This window comes from Geotrypetes seraphini, chromosome 1 (assembly GCF_902459505.1).
Source record: "Geotrypetes seraphini chromosome 1, aGeoSer1.1, whole genome shotgun sequence".
In the NCBI taxonomy this organism is placed as follows: Eukaryota; Metazoa; Chordata; class Amphibia; order Gymnophiona; family Dermophiidae; genus Geotrypetes; species Geotrypetes seraphini.
In genome coordinates, this window is record NC_047084.1 from 319,999,956 (window position 1) to 320,024,924 (window position 24,969).

The 24,969-nt window shown below is 43.1% G+C and overlaps 2 protein-coding genes across 2 annotated transcripts in view; one reads left to right on the forward strand and one right to left on the reverse strand.

Annotated features, from left to right (window-relative positions):
• Nucleotides 1-24,969, forward strand: part of UBE2D3 (ubiquitin conjugating enzyme E2 D3) — a 177,423-nt gene that overhangs the window by 135,943 nt on the left and 16,511 nt on the right. Inside the window, exon 6 of the mRNA XM_033956866.1 lies at nucleotides 504-597. Coding sequence (XP_033812757.1) covers nucleotides 504-597 — 94 coding nt within the window. The remainder of the gene's footprint in view (nucleotides 1-503; nucleotides 598-24,969) is intronic.
• LOC117365911 (60S ribosomal protein L24) lies at nucleotides 2,240-2,791 on the reverse strand. Its single transcript, XM_033956857.1, has one exon. The coding sequence runs from the start codon at nucleotides 2,761-2,763 to the stop codon at nucleotides 2,290-2,292; it is 474 nt and encodes a 157-aa protein (XP_033812748.1). The 5' UTR covers nucleotides 2,764-2,791; the 3' UTR covers nucleotides 2,240-2,289.

The window sequence follows — 24,969 nt, forward strand, 5'->3', positions numbered from 1 at the left end:
ACTATCTGGATGCTTTCTCCAGACGTGACGGCCATTTTGGCCAGTCAGTTTTGCAACATCTGTTCTAAATTGCCAACTCTCCCTCCATCCCTTTTGCTTAGTTTGGAGGTCACCCACATGTAGAGAATATGCTGCCTGTTTGTCCTGGGATAAAGCACAGTTACTTACCGTAACAGGTGTTATCCAGGGACAGCAGGCAGATATTCTCGCAACCCACCCACCTCCCCATGTTGGCTTCTTTGCTAGCTATCTGAACTGAGGCCACGCTGAGGAGATGCATGCCTTGAGTTGAGCAGGAGGGGCACTCACGCATGCGTGGTACATTCGCAAGCTTGAAGATCTTCTAGCAAGTCTGCTTGCGAAAACGTCCGCTAGGGGGCTCCATAGATGATGTCACCCACATGTAGAGAATATCTGCCTGCTGTCCCTGGATAACACCTGTTATGGTAAGTAACTGTGCTATTTAAAAAAGATTTATTCTGATCTTGCTTATTTTCTTTTAGTTCTCCTCTCCATTTGTTCACTGTTATGTGATCCAAATCCAGATGACCCTCTAGTGCCAGAGATTGCACGGATCTACAAAACAGATAGAGAAAAGTATGTATAAACCTAAATCACAATGGAAAATATTACCTGTTGGTAGCTTTGATCAGAAGTGAAGATTCATCTATTTAAATCTGTTACAGATCACTAATTTCAGGGAAGTATTTGCACAATATAAATTTGAACTGTATAAACATGGGTCAAGTATTTCTATTTCACTACTCCTGGGTTTATATAATACTGGTATTACATATGAAGCAGTTTATATTTCATTGAACTTATAGCTTAATAAAATAAAGGTGTTCAACAATTTAGCTAAAGAGCCAAATGAAGTGTTATAGAAAGCTTGAGGGTGGTAGGGGCCTGATCATCTGGATTTATTGGCAAGTGAGAAATATGATTTACTAATATATCTGTTCTACTACTGTTCAGCTAGATATATTGCATTTCTATAGCATCCCTCCAGAATAGCACAGATAGGTTATGCATTTTGGCCACCTGCTGGAGACCAAGGTATTAGAAACATGAAGACAGATAAAGGTCAAATGCTCATCCAGTCTGCCCATCCACAGTATCCACTATCTCCTCTCCCTAAGACATCCCAAGTGCTTCTCCCATGCTTTCTTGATCTCAGGTAGTCTGTCTCAAGGATGTTTAGTTAATAAGCACTAGACAGGTATTGAGGCTTACAGGACTGTCTCTTGCCCCAGGAGTATCGCACTTGTGTGGCTGGATCCCTGGCACCCTTCACATCCTTTTGGGTGGTGTGCCTTGACTGTGCTCTTCTCCCGCTGGGTAGATGGCCAGTGTGAAGTGCTGGTGAGGGTTATGCTCTTGCTATAATAAAAAAAGAAAGTTTGCCTTAGATTTTTACCTATAGTTACAGGGCTGTTTTCAGCTGGCTGACTGTGCTGTCTTCCTCCTGTAGGTTGAGGTTTTTTGCTGCTGGTCCCGGGTGCCTGTGGGGGAATCAGAGGGTTCGAGAACTTCTTTCCCTTAAGTTTCAAGTTTATTCAAGTTTATTTATATTATTTGATTGAACACTTTTCCAAATTACAAAGCGTTTTACAAAAGATAAAATAGGATTTCGAGAAATCACTTATACATAGTATATTAACCAAACATACAAGGGTAACAACTTTAAAAACCACTAGAAACAGTAGGAAAGAGGGTAAGAAATACAATTTTTAAAGAAAAAGTACATAAAAGGGAAGTACATTAGGGGGTATGAGGAAAAAAATTAGGGACAGAAGAAAGGTCAATAGGGAGGGATTTTGGTAGTCTGAAGTTAAGGGGGGTTGGAAACAATAAGATTTTACCGGGAAAGTAAACTTTCAGTTAAAGGCTTCTTTAAAAAGAAGGCACTTTACAAATTTTAGGCTTTATTTTTTGTTGTTTCACTTTTTTCAATGTGCATTGCTCATAAGAACTTTAAATTGATTGTACATCTAATTCATAGGTGTATATATACTCATGCTCAAGATAAGCAAAACTGAATAGATGTTTTTTATCACAATTTGTTGACATTTTAGGAGCTTTAGAAACTAAGATCATAAATTACAATTTGTTTCAGATCTGAGGAATATAAATTGGATTCTCAACCTTTTCAAGTAAGTTTGTCCATAAGAATGAAGATGAGTGAATTTTAGGCACTTTTCAATACTCCTGCCTTTTGTCAAGAAAAGAAAGGCCACCATGAATTTTCAAGCACCCAAGCTTTATTAAAACAATCCAGATGCAGCTTCTTTAACGTTTTCCACCCACACGAGGTGCTTGCATTTTCACAGGCTTAGCAATTTTCTGCTTGGGTGCAGCCTTTGTGGGAGCCTTAGTAGTGGAGGGGGCGGCCTTCTTGGTAGCCTGCTTAGCCTTCTTAGCTTCCTTGGCAGCTCTGATGGCTTGCTCCCGCTGCGCTTTTCGCACCTCAGGCTTCTGGCTTCTCTTGGCCATTATTTCAGCCAAAGATGCACCAGTGATAGCCCTCTGGAATTTGACAGCACGGCGGGTACGCTTCTTTTGTATTTCTTCAGACTGTCCTTTTTTGTGTTTGCGCCTGTACAGAACAGTCCAATTGATCTGGCGGGGATTCCGCTTGGAAAGAAATGCAGACTCGCATTTTGCATTCAGGAACTGGAAAACCTTCCCGTCTGTCCTAGCGTACCGCCGGCCATGGCCCGGGTATATCTTGTAGCCACTGAAACTGCAGAGTTCGACCTTCATGGTGACTGCCAAGATGGCGAAGAGGAAGAGCAAAAAGAAGGCACTTTAAACTTTTCTTAAATTTTTGCAAATCCTGTTCAAGTCTTAAGTATAAAGGAAGAGAGTTCCAAATCGTTGGGGCAGTAACCGAAAAAATAGAAGCATGGCGTGTTCCGATAATTTTTAAAGAGGGAACATTTAGAGTAGACTGAGAGGATGATCTAAGAACTATATGGAATCAGAAGCCTATCTATGAATGCTGGAGTATTTGTTTTTTTTGTCTTGAAGACTAAAAGAGCTATTTTGTACGTAATCCTGTATGATATTGGCAGCCAGTGAGCTTTTTGAAGTAGAGGTGTGACGTGGTCAAATTTTTTTGAACCAGAAATTATCTTTATTGCAGTGTTTTGTATGAGTTGAAGACGCCTTATATCCTTTAGATAAGCCCCTTTTAATAAGGAATTACAATAATCTAATTTTGATATTACTAGGGAGTGAATTAAAGTATTAAGGGAAAACGAATCAAGAAGGGGGACGAGTGAACGAATCATTCTTAGCCTATAGAAACAGTTTTTGACCAATGCACTGATGTGTGCACGGAATGTGAGATTATTGTCTACTAGGACTCCCAATATTTTTGTATTGGTAGTTTGATTAAGGGGTTTATTGTCAATGCTGGATAGCTGCTGCAATGAACAGAGCATTTAGAAAGTGTCTCGCATGGCAGGTGTATTAAGTTTTAGTAGCCTATCCATGGGGTTGGGCTGTGACTTGGTGGCTGATTTGGAAACCGGGAAGTAGCAGAAGTCTTGCTGTGTGGGAAACATCCTTTGGCTTTGGAAGCAACTGTGGCAGAAACATTTGTCCATATTGTTTACAGCAAATGTCTGTCCTCGAGGGCTGCAATCCATTCAGGTTTTCAGGATTCCCCCAATGAATATGCATGAGATCTATTTGCATGCACTGCTTTCATTGTATGCTAATAGATGTCATGCATATTAATTGAGGAAATCCTGAAAACCCGACTGGATTGCGGCCTTCGAGGACTGGTTTACCGCATTGGTGTTTGAACAGCTGCAGCATCTTGCACCCTTGGTTGGTTTTATCAGGTCTGACGGAGGGCAGACCTAACCTGAAGACCCCAAGATGGGGAATTTTGACCAGAACTAATTCTAGCTATATAACACTTTTTGTATGCAGTAGAAAGGAAATGCAACAGATCAAGCTCTGAGGGTCCACAAGGGCCACCTTTAAGTATCAGAATGGATTGGGAGGAAGAGAAGCTCTTGGAAGCAGGCTGCTTCCCTCTCTGAGACATAGCTATACTTTGGAGGTGTACTAATCTGTATCTGTACTTGCTACAGTTCAACTAGATTAACTACATTTTCTTAGTGTCCCCCAGACCCATTTTGAAATTTGCATGATATTTTCATCAACCAGCAAGTGGAGATAGAAAATAATTGCGCTGTGGTCATATCGCCAAGAACCCAATAGAAAGAGAAAAAGAAAATAATTGCGCTGTGGTCATATCGTCAATGAACCCAAGAGAAATAGAATGTTTAGAACTGTACAGAAAAATTATTCTTTCAAAAATGAGCTCATAACCCAATAGGGTAAATTAAGCGTGAAACATTCTTGGAGTTTATAGTGTATGTGTAATCAAAGTAGTGAAAATCAAATAGTATATTCTCTCCAAATGTGCTCTCTCATATAGTCATATGAAAACAGAGGTCCAATCTCCTGATAATATACCCCTCCCATCTTTTTTAACAAAAATTATAATTTGTCATTTGCAATTCACTCAAGAGATATATTTATCTCAAAAACGTTATTGTTTACTGTTCATAAAATGTTGGGTAAGCAGCAATACAGAGTTCTGTTTCAGAGAATCAAGCCTTCGGGAGCAATCGCACTGTTAAGAATAAACGAGATGGTATGAAGAGAGGATCTCTGGTTAAAAATGGCGCTTCGTCGTGGAAACGCCCACTGAAAGCACTTCAGATCAAGAAAAATATGTAATGATGCTGGTTACTACGTATTGATGTCATTATACTAAAAGCACTAGTTCAATGCAAAAATTAACACTGTCATGAAAATATAAATAAATGAGCAGATAACCAAGGGGAGAAATACAGCATGCATTAAATCAGTGTTCTTCACCGCCGATCCGTAGACATTTTCTGCCGGTCCACAGGGCTGGCATGTCTATTGGGTAGATGACAGTGTTATTGCTGCTGGTCCACAGTGTGATCAACGTGGCTTCTTCGGTCCAGCTCCCTGAGTGCTGCAGTGCACAAAGCCATGGGAAAAGGCTCCTATGTGTGGCCTGCACCTGAACTGGAAGCCTTCTCTCTGACATCGCAACATCAGAGGGAAGGATTCAGATGAGGCATGGGACATGGGCAAGGATCCGCTGCCCATAGCTTTGTGCACTGCAGCACTCAGGGAGCCGGCCCGAAGACGCCACGTTGATCGTACCGTGGACCGGCCCGAAGATAACACTGGGGGCAGGCCAGAAGGCAAGGCACAGCATGGAGGGAGAGAGGAGACAACAGTAGGGGGGAGTGCTTTTATTTTTTTATGTAGTGATTGATTTACATCTGCTGTCTGTTCAGGAAGAAATTTGTTTCTTTTCTTTTGGGGTTATACTGCTTGCAGAGTCTTGCATCTTAGGGTTTGTTTGTAAATATTAGTACTTTTAGTTTTTGGTCCTTCATTTGCATGGGGTTATCTGTTTTCTGGTAGGAATGAATGTTGAAAAGCATACAGTGTGCTTTGTGAATTTTAATTGTGTGGTTGGTGTTGGGTCAAAAGCACGCCGAGGCGCGCACAGACAATTGAGCGCAGCGTGAAGGTGCGCGCCGCACAAAATTACTGTTTTTACGGCTCCAACGGGAGGGGGGGTGTGTGGGGGGGAACCCCCCACTTTACTTAAGAGATCGTGTCGCGTTGTGGGGGGTTGTAACCCCCCACATTTTACTGAAAACTTCACTTTTTCCCTGTTTTTAGGGGAAAAGTTAAGTTTACAGTAAAATGTGGAGGGTTACAACCCCCCAATCCCAGCGAGATCTCTATTAAGTAAACTGGGGGGGCTCCCCAACAAAACCCCCTGTCGGAGCCCATAAAAACTGTAATTTTCTTCGGCGTGCGCCTCCATCTTGCGCTCAGTTGTCGGTGCGCGCCTTTGTCTTTCGCCGACTTGTCTATGAACCGTGTGGTTAACCATTATGTGTTGTTAATAGGATTATATTGTGTGTGTATATATGAAGAATGAATGAAAAAAATGGTGTTACAATTAGTATTATTGTGGGTCTGGGGTGGAGATGGGCACGACTCAGCCCAGTGTTCTTCACCTGCTGGTCCGCAAAATAATTATTTTATTTCCGCCAGTCCATAGGTGTCAAAAGGTTGCATTAGATAATTGAATGCCACTCAATGGAGTCATTTAACCCATGTGGGTTTTGGGTGAATTTCAATTGAAAAATCCAAAATTGTTCCCTAAAAAGTAAGGCGTCCAGTCTCGTTCCCATTATAATCGGGGGATCTTTTCAATAATGAACCACTTTAAATCTGCAAAAGCATGTTGTAAATGTTGCCAATGAGGAACCATGGGAGATGTCAGAGAAAGCGTGTTGATTTCAACTTTAATGCTCTGAGTCTGGTGCGTATTTGAGGTTTTGTGCGCCCCACATATATCAGAGCACATAGGCAAATGACAACATAAACAACCCAACTCTCAAAACAAGTTCGCCGTCCTCCTACAATTTGACCTTTCCACTGCTTTCGACGTTGTTCACCATGATATTCTTGTTTACCAACTCTCTGAGATAGGTATCAACTCCACAGTCCTAGGTTGGTTCTCTAAATTCCTCCGCTCTCGTTCTTACATTGTTAACATGAATGGCACCTCATCCTCCCCCTGGAAACCGAATTGTGGAGTCCCGCAAGGCTCTCCACTATCCCCTATCCTTTTCAACATCTATATGTCTTCCCTAAAACTCCTCCACTTATCCCCCCTTGAAACAATTTACACTTATGCAGACGACATCCTCGTCCTCCTCGAGACCGATTCAAACCTCACCGACCTGTCTAAGAACATATCCTCTTGTATAATGAACCTACAATCCTGGGCCCACACTGTGCAAATCAAATTGAATGAGTCCAAAACAAGACTTCTTTGGCTCGGTCCAAAACTAGATCACCTACCCACCTCCATCCCACTACCCTCTGGCTCCTCTCTGCAGCTTGAGTTCTCGAGCAAGATCTTGGGCATCATCATTGATTCCACATTGTCCTTCAGTGACCACCTCCAATCCTTGGTAAAAAAAATGCTTTTTCAACCTTCACATGCTGAGGAAAGTTAGATCCTGCTTCCATCAAAAACATTTTATCCTCCTTGTCCAATCCATCATCCTCTCCAGATTGGACTATTGCAACTCTATCTACTTAAGCCTAACTAAGAAAAACCTCCACAGACTCCAACGAATTCAGAATGCCGCGGCCAAGCTCATCTTCGCTAAAAGTAAATTTGACCATGTCTTCCCGCTCCTGGCCAATCTCCACTGGCTTCCGATAATCGCCAGGGTCCACTATAAAATGTGCTTGTTTAACTTTCAAATTCCTATATGGTATCCTCCCTCCCTTTATCCCTCTTTCTTGGAATTCCTCAAACCCTAATACTACCAGATCCTCCCACAAATTAAAACTATCCTTCCCCTCGCTAAAAGGCATTTCCCACACAGGAAAGCTAGGGACCTCCCTCCACTTCAAAATCACTGAGCTCTGGAACAACCTTACCTTCCCTCTTCGGAACTTGAGCTCTCTCCAAGTTTTCCGCAAACATCTGAAAACCTGGCTTTTCTCAAAAAATGTAAGTCTCCCTCCAACTTAGGAATCAAGGAAACTCTTATACCTTGGCATCCCAAGTCCTCTAAATTTTCTTCACACTTCTACGTCTAACCCTCTGCTGTAGTTCCTTCCTATTTCTACTGTAAACCGCGTCGAGCTCTACGAACGTGGAGATGAAGCGGTATACAAACCTAAGGATTAGATTAGATTAGTAATAGCCCTAAGCATATATGTTTTCAAAGTGCCACTCTGCATGTCAAGAGTAGTTAGACATTTCACAGCCTCCGCATGGTGAATGTTGCCACACAATTCTGTTTCAAGTATTAGAAGTGAATGTAGAACAAACCACTTGATCAGCAATGTTCCTAGGTCTAGGCAATACAAGGGGGCTTTAGGAATATGGGGGACAATTATAATACATGCCAGTGATATCTAATACTGTTGGCTATTCTAGAAGCTTGTTCAGAGAAAGTCAGTACACAGAGTATTTTATCTTCTGGGTCTCTAGTGTCTGAATTTAATAGGATGTTTCATGCTTAATTTACCTATTTGGGTTATATAGGGAGCATACAACTCTTGGAGTAGGTTTTTCCCGCATACGAGTTGTCAGTACCGAGGATCTTTCCCTACACGCAATGAATCTTTGATTTTTTTGATATATAATTTAAGAGTAGTGGTTATGGATAATATCTCCCAGTGAGCTCATTTTTGGAAGAATAATTTTCCTGGTCATATCTCCAGCAGGTCTTGGTCTGGTAGGACAGGTCTGCTTCTTGTGTTGTTAACTGCTTCCCAATTGAGCAAGGAGTATTGCATAGTTTTCTTTTTGTGTGGTGTGATACCAGTGGTGATAGGTCCTTCCTCCCACCTGTTCCTGCTGCTCCTTTGCCATAAAATAGACCACACCAGTTTTGTTTAACAAGCAGAGCTATAACTAGAAACTGAGGACTGTTGCATAAGAGTTTACCAAGCAAGGGGGAGGAAAAATTGCTATTGTTGCCAGATGCTCCCATTCTAGTTTCTTATCCCAGGACAAGCAGGTAGCATATTCTCACATGTGAGTTACGTCATCCATGGAACCCCGATACGGACAGCTGCTAAAGTGTATGAGCACTTTAAGAATTTTAGAAAGTTGGCGACTGAGTCCACCGCACATGCGAGTGTCTTCCTGCCTGATGTAGGCGCGTGGCTCCTCAGTTCAGTTGTGTGTAAACAGTCTGTTTTATTTTGATTTCCCACTTGTGTGTTTTTTTTCGCCTCAGCCTTCGGCTTTCGATTTGGCTGAAGCGGTTTTCCCTCCCCTGTCCCGCCCGTTGACTGGCTTTAAAAAATGCAGCAGGTTCCAGCACACTATTTCTTTAACAAACCCACATTAGTGGAGTATTCAGTTCCTTGGCTCAGACCAGGGGTGTCAAAGTCCCTCCTCGAGGACTACAAACCAGTCGGGTTTTCAGGATTTCCCCAATGAATATGCTTGATCTATTTGCATGCACTGCTTTCATTGTATGCTAATAGATCTCAAGCATATTCATTGGGGACATCCTGAAAACCCAACTGTATTGCGGTCCCCGAGGAGGGACTTTGACACCCCCAAGCCCAGACCATCGTGTTGAGTCTTGCATGTGTTTGACGCTTCAGAAGCATTCTATTAAAAAGCCGCCTTTTACAACGAACTTCTTTTCAGTACCCTGGAGGAATCACAGGTACCTTTGACACCATCCAAGCCAACGACGCCAAAAGCATCACCATCGTCTGAGGTGCCTGCTTCCATGTCTGTGTCGCAAGCTATATCGCCATCGGGTAAGCCAGCTAAGAAGTCGCCAGCTTCCCAGACGGTGTCTCAGGCCACTAAGGTATCAAGTCTTAATCGTACTGGCCAAACGGAGACCATTGATGCAGCTCACTTCAACTTCAAGGGGTGCTTCTTCATCCATGTCATCCTCTCCAGAGCGAGACACAGCACCTTTGATACCGGCGTCCAAGCCACAAGTGTCTGTGCAAACTTGTTACCCTCATGTCAGCTCCTCCGGTACCGTCCCAGTCTGAGCATCGCCCCATGCAAGATGCAGGTAACCCACTGCTTCATTGGTGCCACATCATTCTTGGCACCAATAATCTTCATTAAGCCAGGCATCGCTCTTCAAGATACCATTCAACAAAAGAAGTGTCATTCTTCTGGACATCGCTCCAGTCATTCTCATCATTCTTCTCCAAGACTACATTCCAGTAAATCTGGCAAGCATTCTTCCAAGTCAAGGCACATCTCTCCCAAGTGATCAGACAAGCGCAAGAAGTCTGTCTTGCCTACTCCTTCGGATTGGCTGAGGATGCTGTCTCTGGCAACACTATACCCCCCTGCTGGATTGCAACGATTGGTTATGCTTTCTGGATCTCAAGGAGACTTACACTCACGGGGGTGGAGACGGGAACAAATTTTTTCCCCGTGTCATTCTCTATTATGTATTGATTTTTAAAAAAAGTTACTTTTTTTTCTTTTCGTCAGTTCCAGGCTTCAGCCTAGGGGCTTTTTCCTCAGCAGGTGTCTCATTCCAACTTCCAAAATTGAGTTTAATTTTGCCGACAATTTTTTTTCCATGTCGCAACATTTAACGGGTTTTAAGAAGTGCCTGTGGGTGTCAGCGGCCTATTCCCATCACCACCCCTCATAATTTGTATCTCCAGTGTTTAGGCCCTGAACACAGTCAAAACTTGTGCTCGGTATTCCACCCTTACAAAAGCGCTCTATCAAAGCCCGTCGTATTCAACAGGAGAAACTGTTCAGCTCGACCATGGACACCGACAAGTCTTCGGAGCCATCGACATCAGAAGATCTTACAGCATCGGGGAAGCCAACCACTTCCTAGCAAGCGTTGCAGGTCTCAACAGCATTGAATCCCTTGATGCAGACCAAACAGCGATGCCATCATTCTCGTTTTACAGCTTGTCTCTCCTTCACGGTGTGCATCCTCTCGAGATCACCCACTCTGAGACAACCTGCTGCACCAATGGTACCGGCTGATGAGTCATCAGTACTTGTGCGTATTTTCAGGGAGAAACTTGATGAGTTCTTCCAGAGGGAGATCGGTGATCAAATTGCACTCCATGTTGGTGCTGACATCGACTCCCTCGGTACCAGCCCAGCCTGAGAATAGCACTGAGTCCTCAAGGTACCCATAATAATAATAACTTTATTCTTCTATACCGACACAATCTTGCGACTTCTAGGCAGTTTACAATCAGGAGTGTTGGATATTCAGCGAAATACAATAAGTAGATATTCAGAGGAAATAGAAATCAGAGACTTCAGGAGGCAATAGTATAGAAATACAATTTGCTGAGCGAAAATGTAATATGTACATTTTAGTAGGTAATGTCCGACAGGACCTGTTGGGGATAAATAGCAAGGTAAAGTTATGATAAGATGAAGATAGCAGATTATATTTATAACAGTGCTGTAAGTTCAGGTGGAATAGGGAGGAGGGAGAGAGAGCGCGGGTGAATTGTTTAGGTATTTCTGGAACAGGTATGTTTTTAGGTGTTTCCTGAATTCCCCGTATGTAGTGGGCGAAAGCAGTTGGTCTAGGTCTGCCCCATAGGACTGCTTGGTGAGAGAGAAGGTGTTTGTGGTGTTTTTTCATTTTGCAGCCTCTAACTGGAGGGGAAATGAGTTTTGGGGGTGTGTTTCTCTTGAGTTTATTAGAAAATGCGAAAAGGTCCGTTATATACTTGGGGGTCAGGCCGTATAGTACTTTGAAGCAGAGGCAGGCAAATTTAAACCTTACTCGGGCTTCCGTTGGTAGCCAGTGCAGCTGCCGATAGTAGGGTGTCACGTGGTCGAATTTCTTCAGCCCGAAAATAAGTCTGACCGCAGCATTTTGCATTATTTGGAGACGTCTCACATTCTTTTGTGAGATTGCTAGATAGGCGATGTTGCAGGAGTCAAGCTGACTCAGTATGAGGGATTGCACTAGGATTCTGAATGTTGATGTATCGAAGTATGATTTAATGGTTCTGAGTTTTCAGAGAGTAAGGAAACCTTTTCTGAATAGGGAATCCACTTGTTCCTTCATTGTTAGGCATTGGTCTAGAATAACACCTAGTATTTTCATGATGGGCTGAATAGGATAATTGAGTTTATTGATGCATGATGTCGGCAATCCATTGGAGCATCATGCTACTTCTCATGGATCTTCTGCGAGGCATCGTCACTCCCCATCTTTGTCATTCTACATCAAGACATCGATCTTCACATGACGTTCTAGCTCATCTCATCGACGTTCTCCATCGAGGCATCGATCCACTATTTAAAGACATCGATGCTGTTCAACACAGCACTCGATGCAAAGGCATCGTCAGTCCTCATCGCGTAGATCTTATGATTCAAAGCAAAAAAGGGATACTCTTGGTCATCGTTGTCTTTGATACTACGCTCAGCTTTACGTCTTCTCTGATTCAGATTTGCAATCTGACTGGGAGTGTGAATTTGCTTTATCTACAACTGAGGTTTATGATACACCTTCAGAACAGTCACCAATGCTCTGAAGACTTTTCAAAACACTATATCCAATCAAGTTCTAGTATACATGGGCAATCAAGTTGCGATGTATTACATGAACAAGCAAGAAGGTATAGGTTCTCTGACTCTGTCAAGAGGCTGAGAATTTGGAATTGGGCGATTCTTCGGGACATCTTTTTGCAATAGTCTAAGTTCAAGGAGAGCAAAACACTCTGGCTGACAAGCTCAGCAGATATCTTTGGCCACCGATCACAAGTTGCCTCAATTCTGTTCCAGACTATACTCTCCTCACCGCCTAGAGGCAGATGCTTTTCTTCTGGATTGGACTGTCAAATTCCTCTCATTCTCAAAACTCTAATCAAACTCAATCGACAGGCAGCCAACCATGATCCTCGTAGCTTCTCGGTGGCCCAGACAACCATGGTTCTCTTTTACTTGAGCTCAATGTCAAAGATCCAATACCTCTGCAGGATGCCTTTTCAACTGTTTCGCCACCTTAAGATCATCATGTACTATCATATCCAAGTCCTGCTCCTCTTTCGTGCATGAAAGTTCTTCACTCCCTAAACTGTTCTGTTCCCTCCTGTTTTTGTAGCTCAAATGCATGACCTTGCATTTCTTAGCATTAAATTTTAGCTGCCAAATTTCAGACCATCCTTCAAGCTTTGCTAGCTCTTCATGTTCACACCATCCAGGGTGTCTACTCTGTTGCAGATTTTAGTATCATCTGCAAAGAGGCAAATCTTACCTGACAGCCCTTCAGCAAAATTGCTTATAAAAATGTTACTGAAATAAAAAATAATTAAAAATTAAAGAAAATAATCTCCACTTCATGAATAACTGACATATGATGTAACTCGGACCCTACACAGTCCATGTTTTGGCAAAAAGCCTTTTTCAGGGGTCCAGGTCAGTATTCCCTCAATGGTATAAAAAATATATATATATATATATATATATATATATATATATATATATATATATATATATATATATATATATATATATATATATATATATATATATATATGAATAAAACCTTATCCATGAAGACGCTGAAATAAAATGAAGCACTTCTGCGAGGCAGGAGTAAAGTGCTTCATTTTATTTCATCGTCTTTGCGGAGAAGGTTTTATTCATTTTTAGTTGGGGGTTTTTTTTTTTTTTTTAAACCATTGAGTGAATACTGACCTGCACCCCTGAAGAAGGCTTTTTGCTGAAACATGGACTGTTGTAGGGTCCGTATTACATCATACGTCAGTTATTCATAAAGTGAAGATTATTTTCATTAATTTTTATTATTTTTTTATTTGACTTGCCTTAAACACCTTGTCAAGATCATAGCATTCCACAGTCTTATGTTCTTTGGACTTCTGTTTTTTGACTAGAACATCTGGGCTTTTGCTTTATAAAAATGTTAACAGGCCCAAGAACAGAATCTTGAGGCACACCACTGGTAACATCCTTTTCCTAAGAGCGATCTCCATTGACCACTACCGTCTATCTTCCACTCAACCAGTTTCTGACCCAGCCCGTCACTGTGGGTTGAGGCCCATCCCAAGGGCTCTTAGTTTATTTATTAGATGTCTGTGAAGAACACTGTCAAAGGCTTTGCTAAAATCTAAATATACCGCATCTAGTACACTCCCTCTATCCAATTCTTTGGTCACCCAGTCAAAGAAATTGAGCGGATTTGTCTGACAAGACCTACCTATAGTGAATCCATGTTGCTTCTGGTCCTGTAATCCACTGGATTCCAGAAACTTGACCATTCTCTGTTTTAAAAGTGTTTACATTAATTTGCTTTCAGAAGTCAGACTTGCTGGCTTGTAATTCCCTACTTCTTCCTTACTTCTACTTTTGTGTAGAGGGACCACATCCACTCTTCTCCAGTCTTCTGTCATTCGAGTCTCGCGAGAACTCAGGGCAGCCATTCAGGAAGCCGCTCAGCGCCGGGTAGCAGTGTTCAGCTGAACCGCTAGAACTTGTGGCAGCAACCGACTCAGAAACGTAACATGAGCGTGAAAAGCTCCCTCCTGCCTGCTACACTTCTGGACCACCAGGAATTCCAGGTACGCGGGTCATATGGATGGCACGGCAGCATGCAGGATATCGGCAGACAAAAGAAGTACAGGGCAGGGAGGGGTGGATATAGGTGCAGAGCCTAGCAGCCCGATGGAAGCCTGCAACAAGTAGGAGGGGTGGGTGCTAGCCTGAATATAAGCTGAGACCCCCCCCCCCCCATTTTGGGGACACTTTTTTGGCCCCAAAATCTGTTTATATTTGAGTTTATATAGTAATTGGTTTCAATAAATGTTACATTTCAGCGGGTTCCCTGTCTCATGGCCATAATTACCCCTATTGTAAAGGATCGCAAGGGACCAATTGTTTTGATGTCCAATTAACAGGCCCATAGCTTCGATATCATTTTTTTTGTTAAATTGATAGAGTGTTTAAGTCCAATTGTTGGATTATTTGGGTCAGTGCATTCTTTGCATTCTGGGTTCAGACCAGTGTATAGTACTGAGACAGTTTTGCCTTCACTTTTGGATCACTTAACATGGTCTTTTTAGTAAGGGTATCGATGGTTTGAAGATTTTTTGCATTCCAGGTCTTACCACGTACTATCAAGTTGTGGTCTTTCTCATTCTTGGCGTAATCTGTGCTGTCCCTCAGGATTCACCGCTCTCCCATTGCTCTTTTCTGTCCTCCTTGGGAACAAAATTATCTATTATGAGCATTAAATTATACAGTTATGCAGATGACATTAGTTTTGTCATTTGGTTCAGTACTATCAAACAATATCAGTCAGATTGCTCTAGTGATCGACTATTGAGAATTGGATGCAATCTTTAAGTTAAGACTTGGTTCTTAAAAAAACTGAATTTGTCTTTGCAACTCCAACTAAACAGCCAAGATTCTCCACTTGAATGGTACAATGTATACTATAGAACCTGTGTTGAAACTTTTGGGAGTATTTTTTGATCAAAATCTAACCATGCAAAATCAAGTGAACGCTGTGGTTTGTAAATGCTTTTATACTCTATGGAACTTACATTCTATTCAGAGTTGTTCTGAAAGATCAGCTTTTTAACTTTTGTTGCAGTCTGCACTTGACTGCTGTAATATAGTCTAGCAGGTTGTAAGAATTTTAAAAGACTTGCTTTTATTCAGAACACAGCTGTTCGCTTAAGTTTTAATTTGGGCAGAATTGAACATGTAATGCCTTTTGCGAATTACAGTGGCTCCTAGTGGAACTAAGGGTTATTTTTTAAAATTTGGTTTTTTGCTACAAAGTTTGTTATGCTTTGCTGCAGAATTCTGATCCTTCTTCTTCTTCTTCTTTTTTTTTTTTTTTTTTTTTTTAAATCCTGTACGTTCACAGCGTAATTTAATCTTTTTTTATTTCCCTTGTCCAATGGGAGACTACTCTTATCAGGCCGCTAGCTGGGAATCTGAGTTTTGCCCATTTTAGAAAGTTACTGAAGACTTATCTGTTTTTAAAAATTTCTTAGGAAGTAATGATGGCTGGTTGATATGTTTTATTTATTTAAAAATTTATATACCACATATTAACTATACTTTTTACAAAAATTACGATCATAAGTTAACCACTTACAGGCACAATTGCAGAACAGTTCTCATAACACAGGAAAGCGCTAACAAATGATTTTTCAGCATTTTCTTAATTCATCCTCCCAGCACAGTATCGCAAAATTCCAGGGAACGCATTCCAAAGATTAGCACCTGCCACAGACATCATCACTGCATCAATCCTAACATGGGAGATTGACATCTTATTCTCTAAGCTCCGTTTCATACTATTTCCTGATCTCTCACGCCTAGGCTGATAAATTTCAAAAAATCCTTGTAAAACAACCGGAGAAACATGATACAAAATCTGATGTATAGTTGAAAGAATCTTAGTGAACTCTTTGCTTTAGCACTAGGGTTATGCAAGTCATTCTTAGGACACCAGTAATCAATCTTGCTTCAGAGTTAATCAACATCTACAGTGCCCTCATCTTCACTTGGATATTGATTACAATTTTGTAACTCTCTGTGCAGTTTTCTTATTTTGTTATCTGCATAGAACTTGGAAGGTTTTGTGGAATAAAATTAGTGTTATGATCACTACCCTGTCGCCTTCTATTCAACCTGTTCTTGATCCAGTCTGTCACTTGGGGCCCAAACTGAGGGCACTCAGTTTATTTATTAGATGTCTTGTGTGGAACAGTGTCAAAGGCTTTGCTAAAATCTAAATATATCACATCTAGCACTCTCCCTCTATCTCAGACATGGCAAACTCTGTCTCGCGGTGTGCTGAAATTTGGCCCGCCAGACAATTTCAAATTTCCCCTAAAGCTGGGCCGCCGATACAAACGCCGCATCATCCATAGGTTTGTGCGGCCTGCAGAGGATCACTGATTGGCTGTAGCATTCCTAGCAGGCCACCATAACCTCCGCTGCACGTTCCCTCTGGCTCAGTCCCGTAAGTCAGCGGGACAGCACCAGAGGAAACGTGCAGCTGAGGCTACGTCGGCCTGCTAGGATTGCTACAGCCAACCAGCGATCCTCTGCAGGCTGTGCGAACCTACAGATGATGCAGTGCGAAATGCAGATATTGCCACATGTACATTGTGTAAAAAGTAAAACACAGGACTTTATTAAAAAACCCCGGGTAATAGCTCCTTTCCTATTAGTGCCTGATCCAATCCCCCTTATTGTTCTGGGGAGGATAAATGAAGTTCTGTATACTAAGATCTGGCACAATGTTCAACTTTTATGCTTACAATCCAGTATTTTCAAGTTTGATCACTATCTTGTCTTGGAGCACAGAGCCTGGGACTAACATGATTGAATAATGACCAGACAACAGAAGGTAGAAAAAAAAATTTCTGTTTTGTGATTACAATATGTCAGATTTGAAATGTGTATCCTGCCAGAGCTGGTGTTCAGACAGCAAGCGTGAACTAGGACCTAAAGGAGAGAGGAAAATCTTTTTTAAATTTGTTTATATCACAGAGCTGGCATGGGGTTGGAGACGTAACTCTATACTTCTACAAAGACTAAGCCTTAGTCACTTAGGGATCCTTTTATTAAGGTGCGCATTTAGCACACTAAATCTGTTAGCGTACCTTAATAAAAGGATCCCTAAGTATCTTAATAAAAATATGGCCTGCGACTTAGCCTTTCGACCCCTTATGTGATTGAGTTGGACACCCCTGCTCTATCTAGTTCTCTGGTTACCTAGTCAAAGAAATTATAAGATTTATCTGAGAAGACCTACCTTTAGTGAATCCATGATGCCTTAGGTCCTGTAATCCATTGGATTCTAGAAACATTGCTTGTAAGTTTCTGTTAATCTATATATATATAAAATCGGAGGTATGTGTGTATGTGCCGCGATCACACAAAAACGGCTTAACCGATTTAAACAAAACTTGGTATGCAGATCCCTCACTACCTGGGATGATATGTTCTGGGGGTCTCGCGGCCCACCTGCACACGTGGGCGGAGCTACAAACAGAAAATCAGATTTCACCCATTCAAGTCAATGGAAAAAATGTAAAAAGCTGTGGGACCGATTTGAACGAAAATTGGTATGCAGATCCCTCACTATCGGGGGTGATATGTTCTGGGGGTCTCGCGGGCCACCTGCACACGTGGGCGGAGCTACAAACAGAAAATCAGATTTCACCCATTCAAGTCAATGGAAAAAATGTAAAAAGCTGTGGGACCGCTTTGAACGTAAATTGATATGCAGATCCCTCACTACTTGGGGTGATATGTTCTGGGGGTCTCGTGGCCCACCTGCACACGTGGGAAGGGTGGGTTCACCCAAGAATGTATATGTTCTTGCTCCTGGAAGTGAAACTAAAAATGTTGTTTATAATCAAGTTTTGTGTTAGTTGTATTGTATTCATTTTGTCAAAGATTTCACATTATAATTTGAATATTGTACTTTTTATAAAGCTGTAAAAAAATATTTTCATTCACCACTATAAAGTATCTTTATTTGAATCCATTTACAGTGTTATTGCTATAATTAAATACCTGTGCAACGCCGGGGCATCAGCTAGTTTACTTATAATTGAAGCCACTTAACAGTCTGTAGTTAACCTACTTCCTTACGTTCATATTTGTAGAAAAGGACCATGTCCATACTTCTCCAATCCTCAGTACCACTCAGATTCTATGGAAGCATAGAAAAGGTCGACCAGTGGAGTCACCAATATTACCCTAAGTTCTTCAGTACCCTTAGATATATGCCATCGCTTTGTGTACCTTTAGCTAGCTTCTCATGAAGAATCTGAAAATGGTTCAGGGTGTACCATGCCTCAATTCCTATTTGTTTGTCTTCTTTGGTCCTGCTCCTGGTGCTTCAGCTGTGAACACAGAATAGAAATGTCAATTCAGCCTCATCTTTTTTAGCTTTTACATATTCCTCCCCTTCATCTTTGTGTCTCAATGCTACTTTAGTGCTGAGGACCAGTCGCTTACTGTCCCTTCCGACTCTCCTGCTCTCTGCCACCCTGAAATCCCAGTAAATCCCCAGTGCAGTGCAAGCCCTTTGTTTTAACCCAAGGGTTAAAAGCATGTTCTGTTCCATATAATCTGTCTGCACCTAGGCCAAATTGAAATGATTCATTATTAATGTCCACTCGTAGGGCCAGCTAAATTGCAGCCACCACTCACCCCATTGACCTTGTGCTAAGCTTGCACATGCGCAAATCACATCTACAACCAACAAGGATGATCTACACATGTCTCAATCGCTCTACAGTGATCTGTGGGATCGCTGTAAGGCATGCGTCCGATCACATCATTTGCATGCTGAAGCTGTTGTGAATTGGTCGCCCCGCAAGACTCGGCCACAGATTGCCCAGCAACAGTGAGTTTAGTGAATTTAGGCCCTAGTGCCTACTATTGTAACCCGTTCTGGGCTCCTTGGGAGGACGGGCTATAGAATAAATATGGGAGCTGTAAGCTCCTTTGCAGCTTGTGTTGGCAGTTAACATTACTGTTGAGTTAGTTCTTGAGCAGAACAGTTGGTATAAGCCTATTGCTACATATTTGGGTGGCTCTGTGCTTGGGTACTAACTGTAGGTGGAGCTAGAAAACCCAGTGAAGTCCAGCAGAAGCAGAGTGAAAAATCCAGAGTAGATTCCTTCTGCAGCAGCACGCGGCTGTAGGGAAATAACCTATCTATCTAGAATCTCTCACCTATCTACTGGAAAAGAGCTTACAAAGGTAAGTACATAATCTTTTTATAATGAAGCTAACTTTCTTATTCTATATAATCTTAAAAAACCCTTGGATATGGGTCATTCCATGTCAAGTGGACCAGGAGCCCACGCTTGACCCTCCCCTCCTCTTGAAATCCAACCAAATTTTACAGGGGTGTTGTCTAGGGTCTCAAATGAAACTCTGCAAAATTTTTGGATCTATCTCAATTTGGTCAGGAGCTAGGGGTGGTTGAACAAAAGCAATCAAGCCACTCCCATGCCTCTTGTGACCTAAAACGCCAACTTTGCTTAAGCACTGCGGAGAAGGAAATTACCTAGGAGTCTAAAATTTTGCAGTTTGGTACAACAACTTGGCGCAAGTTTCTGTGCCAAGTTTGAAATCTTCTGTGAACTTGCTTCCATTTCTACAGGTCAGCAAAGTAGGCAAAAAAATTCATGAACAAAATATTTTGGCAAAGTTTGGCTCCATACTGCTACTGGTAGGTCAGCTGAGGGTACAACTTTACCAGCAGAGACATGTACCATGAGGTACTTCCAAGATTTGCAATACAAGCCTTTACAGTGAAGTGAAGCTTTTATGCAAATTTTCACTGTTTCAGATTAAAGTATCTCTAATGTGTAGTTTTGTTTTGCTTTGTTTTTTATATCATTTGAAAGAGCATGTTTTTGCTACAGAAGCTATCCTGTTTCATCTTGGTCCTGATCTTTCTTTGAGAATTAAAGCTTCAAAGATAAGCATTAGTTGTATATGCGCACAAATGTTTAATATTGAAAAGAGGCATGTTTAACACAAACCATGTTGTATGCAAATGAACAAGGTACATGAAGTTTCACAGTTTAAGTTCAGATTGTTACAGTTTTATGATCCCCTTCCCTGTATCCATGCATTTTCATACACCTACTGCCACTGGTCATGAAGATCATGACAAGTGTATTATACACTGAGACTACATATTTATCAGTTATTGATCCATTGTGTGAAAGATATTCCTGTCAGATAATGCCATATAAATTTCTAAGCTTTATTAAAGATAAAAAAGAAAAGTGCGAAATCCACACTTATTTAAAAAAAAAAAAAAAATGCGCATACATACTGACAAAGATCAGCAAATTGCATAAATTCAACTTAACTCAGTTTCTCGCAAATGGTTTTGAAAGTCTGGTCAATGTCTGCCAAAACAGCTTGTGAATAAGTGTTCTGTCTGCCTGATGAAGTGGTCATAGGTGTATTAAGGCCTGCAATAATATGCTGTTCAGAGATCCAGTATGTCTGCGGGGAGGCCAGTGAATTGACCGTGCAGGACCTTGTAGATGCAAAAAATTAATCAGGATGTTGCATTTTTCCATTGAAATTTCACATACATGACCAATCCACCAAGAATTGTCATATATGCAAGCGAAGTATTGTCCAGGTTGAAAGATGGATGCTTGAAAGGTAGGGACATTTTCAGGATCAAGATTAAGACAGTGGCAATGAATGAGCTGGTGTCACTTGAAATTTTGCTTACCCCCATTTTTTTAGAGGAGCCTTAGCAGTAAGCCTTGCCCCCCTAATTCAAGCAAGGAATATTGCTTTGAGAGCCGTTGGAGTCTGTTCTATAAAAAAAAAAAAGGGTTGCTTTCCATTTAACTTTGCTGTATTTTACTGTATTTTTTTTTTACTAACTGGCACTTGTTTTAGCTAGGTTGCGTACGGAGTAGAGAATGACACGGGGAAAAAATCTGTCCCCGTCACTGCACCGTCCCCGGCCCACCATCCTCTGCACCGCCCCGTCACCGTCATCCCTTTCACCGCCCCGTCACCGCCCCTGCCATCCCATTCACCGCACCGTCCCCGTCTAGCACCCATCTTCTTCCCTCCGCTCCCCCATAGTCTGGCATCTGTCTTCTTCCCTTCCAGCATCTTCTCCCCACTCTGCCTTCCACATTTCCTTTCAGGGTCTGTTCCTCTCTACCCTCTTTCAATGTCTGTTCTATTCCTTTCCACCACCACCCTTCGCTCCCTCCTTTACCATCTGTTCCTTTCTACCACCCTTCTTTCATATCTTCTATCAGTCCCCCCACCATCACTAGAAGTCTCTCTTCTCCCTAGCAAATAGAACTTCTGAAAATTGTATTGCTGAGGCATTATTTCTAGTACGCCTTTTTTCCAGATGGATAATGACATCAATTTTATAATTCTTACTGTCTGCTCTGATTTCATTCACAATTTGGTTTGTGTTTTGTACCTGAGGATTCCATGAGGCATTTAACCTTTTCCTGTCTCTTCTGTGATTTCAAGTTGATTCCTTCAATAATGAAGTCTCAAGGCAGTAAAAGTTTTCTATTTTGGGCTCTTTTGATATTGTTTAAGGGATTTCTTGTACATTTGGTGCTGGTCTTCTTTGATGAGGTCACTTCAGAATCTATTTCCAAGGAAGAGAAACTTTTTCCCTTTCACCCCCTCCTTCCTTGTGTGAGCCGGAACATGCGGTCCCCGCAAGCAAGTAATTATATCATTTTCATTCTATTCATTTATAGAAATTAAAGTTTAGATAATGCCAGTCACATACAAAACATGATTTTACAACAATAATTCCCTGCAGTCAAGCCTGCAAGGATTACTAGATGTCTTTCAGCAGCTCCCCTCCCTCCCCTTACCTTTGTGGCCAAGTCAAAATGATCTACCAACAATAACATTTTAAAAACACAAAGCACGCTGTATGCAGAGAAAATGTTAATTATCATTTATATTCCGCGGGTTTTCAAAGAGGTCAAGGCAGATGACTTTATGCAATGTCACCTCAGTAACAACTATACAAAAATAGACAAATATTCCCCCTCCCTTTTTACTAAACTGCGATAGCGGTTTTTAGCGCAGGGAGCTGCGCTGAATGCCCCACGCTGCTCTCGACGCTCATAGGCTCCCTGCGCTAAAAACCACTATTGCATTTTAGTAAAAGGGGGCCATAGTGCAAAATATAGACAGCAGATATAAATTCTCAAAACGGACACATTTTGATCACTAAGTTGAAAATAAAATCATTTTTCCTACCTTTTTGTCTGGTGATTTCATGAGTCTCTGGTCCTTCTTCTGATCCTTCTTCTTTCTTCTCCTGCCCCCCCTCTTTCTTTCTCTCTCCCCCTGGCTCCCCTCTTTATTTCTGCCTTTCTTTCTCTCTCCCCCTGGCCCCCCTCTTTATTTCTGCCTTTCTTTCTCTCTCCCCCTGGCCCCCCTCTTTATTTCTGCCTTTCTTTCTCTCTCCCCCTGGCCCCCCTCTTTATTTCTGCCTTTCTTTCTCTCTCCCCCTGGCCCTCCTCTTTATTTCTGCCTTTCTTTCTCTCTCCCCCTGGCCCCCCTCTTTATTTCTGCCTTTCTTTCTCTCTTCCCTTGGCCTCTCTTTATTTCTCTCTCCCCCTGGCCCTCCTCTTTCTTTCTGCCTTTCTTTCTCTTCCTCTTGACCCCTTCTTTATTTCTGCCTTTCTTTCTCTCTCCCCTTGGTCCCCTTCTTTCTGCCTTTCTTTCTCTCTCCCCCTGACCCCCTCTTTATTTCTGCCTTTCTTTCTCTCTCCCCCTGGCCCCCCCTCTTTATTTTTTCCTTTCTTTCTCTCTCCCCCTAACCCCCACAAAGCCATCGTGCCAATTTCTCCACTTCCACGATTCTTTCCCTACCCTCACCCCCAAGCCAGCAGCCAATTTCTCCCTGCTCCTTCCCCGATGTCCTGAACTTCATCGGGCAGCAGCAGCATTCACAATTCACTGCTGTTGCCCGCTTCAGACCTTCCTCTCTGTCGGGTCCTGTCTTCATGAAAACAGGAAGTAGGCAGGACCCGGCAGAGAACAAGGCCTGAAGCCTGCAACAGCAGCAAATTGTAAACGCTGCTGCTGACCGAAGAAGGTAATGGAGCACCGAGGCAGACCGCTTCTCCCCCCTCCCAGCCGAACCCCCGCTGACCCTCCTATCTCCCCCCCCCCCCCGTGAACCTTTCCGACCCTCCCAGCGAGAGCAGCAAACCTCCTTCGTGGCTTTCTCCTCCCTCTGCCGCGTCACTGATGACATCATCAGTGATGTGGCAGAGGGAGAAAGCCGACGCTACTGGAGGGAGGTTTGCTGCTTTCGCTGGGAGGGTCGGAAAGGTTCACTTGGGGGGGAGAGATAAGAGGGGGGAGAAGCGGTCTGCCTCGGTGCTCCAAGGCCTGGCGCCATTACCTTTTTCGCTGGGAGGGTCGGAAAGGTTCACTTGGGGGGGAGAGATAAGAGGGTCAGCGGGGGTTCGGCTGGGAGGGGGGAGAAGCGGTCTGCCTCGGTGCTCCAAGGCCTGGCGCCATTACCTTTTTCGCCCCTCCCGCCCCCCCCCCCCTTGGTACGCTACTGCTCTCCAGCTCTCCTTAGTTTGCCGGTTTTCTTTTTCGGCGACCGGCAGCTTTCAAAGAGCCGCGTATGCTCAAAGTTCAATCTTCTGCTCTGCTGCAACTTCCTGTTTCCGGTTGGGTCAGAGCAGAAGATTGAATACTGAGCAGCCGCGCGTGCGCAGCTCTTTTGAAAGCGTTCCGGTCGCCGAAAAAGAAAGCCGGCAAACTAAGGTGAGGTGGAGAGAGGAAGCTGGTTAAACGATCGAGCAGATGTGCGGTTGGGCGGGTGGGGGCTGCAGGGACTGCACGATCCTTTATGCCTCACTGCGGTGACAAGACCATTCACCGCTCCACGGGGCGGTGATGGCCTTGTCCCCGCAGAGGCTGCTAATTTTCATTCCCCGTTTTTGGCGGGTTACCCGTGGCTAAACCGCCACCGTGTCATTCTCTAGTACGGAGCAATAAGCACTTCGCAGGGGAAAAAGTGCTCATTGTTCTCCAGATATGAGGCACTCGTGGCCGGCCTGTGTAAGCGGTATACAGGCCGGTGTAGTAGTGGAGCTCCGTCGGCAGGGACTACAGGCGCACAGAGCTCCCTGCTGCTAGTGCCTTGCGAGTCGGCTGGAAGCAGTGGGGAAGCCTGGTCTTCCCCCCCACCTACTGAGGGTTTTCATCAGCCGCCGACAGTAAGGATAAAAAGGATTCCCTTTCCGCCAGTTCGGCTCGGTACTCCCTCTCAGCTGATTTAGCTGGAGGGGTTGTTTTTGGTGGGAACTTCGTCATTTTCACAGTCTGGTCCCTCTATTTTGTGTGCAACCTCAGGTGACCTTCCCCCTGTATTGGAAAAACAGGGTCAGGTTTCAGCTGGGCCCCCTGCTGTGGCAGGGAGTCCCTTGGGACCCCCGGGGTTTTTTTCCCTGATTGAATTTTTGCATTGTGCAGAGCCTATTTTCAGGCGGCAGGGGGTCCCACGTGTGCCCAGGGGGTTTCGGGGAGGGGGGGTATTTCCTCCACACACCCCTGTGGCTTTGCCTCACTCTTTTCCTTTGGCGTCCCCTCTTCCTCATCCCTCGTCCAAGCGCCCAAGAGTGGCTTGGGATGGGGAGTGGTTGCCAGAGGAGCGTGTCGGCCTAGAATGAGGATCTGGACCCTTTTGAGGATTTCCAGGATCCTCTCAAGGGGACGGCTGCTGGTGGCAGGGCGGCGGGTTTCCCGCCTTCTGGCGATAAGGCGTCCATGGTGCGCCTTTTTCAGAGGGATGAGCTACCAGACCTGATTCA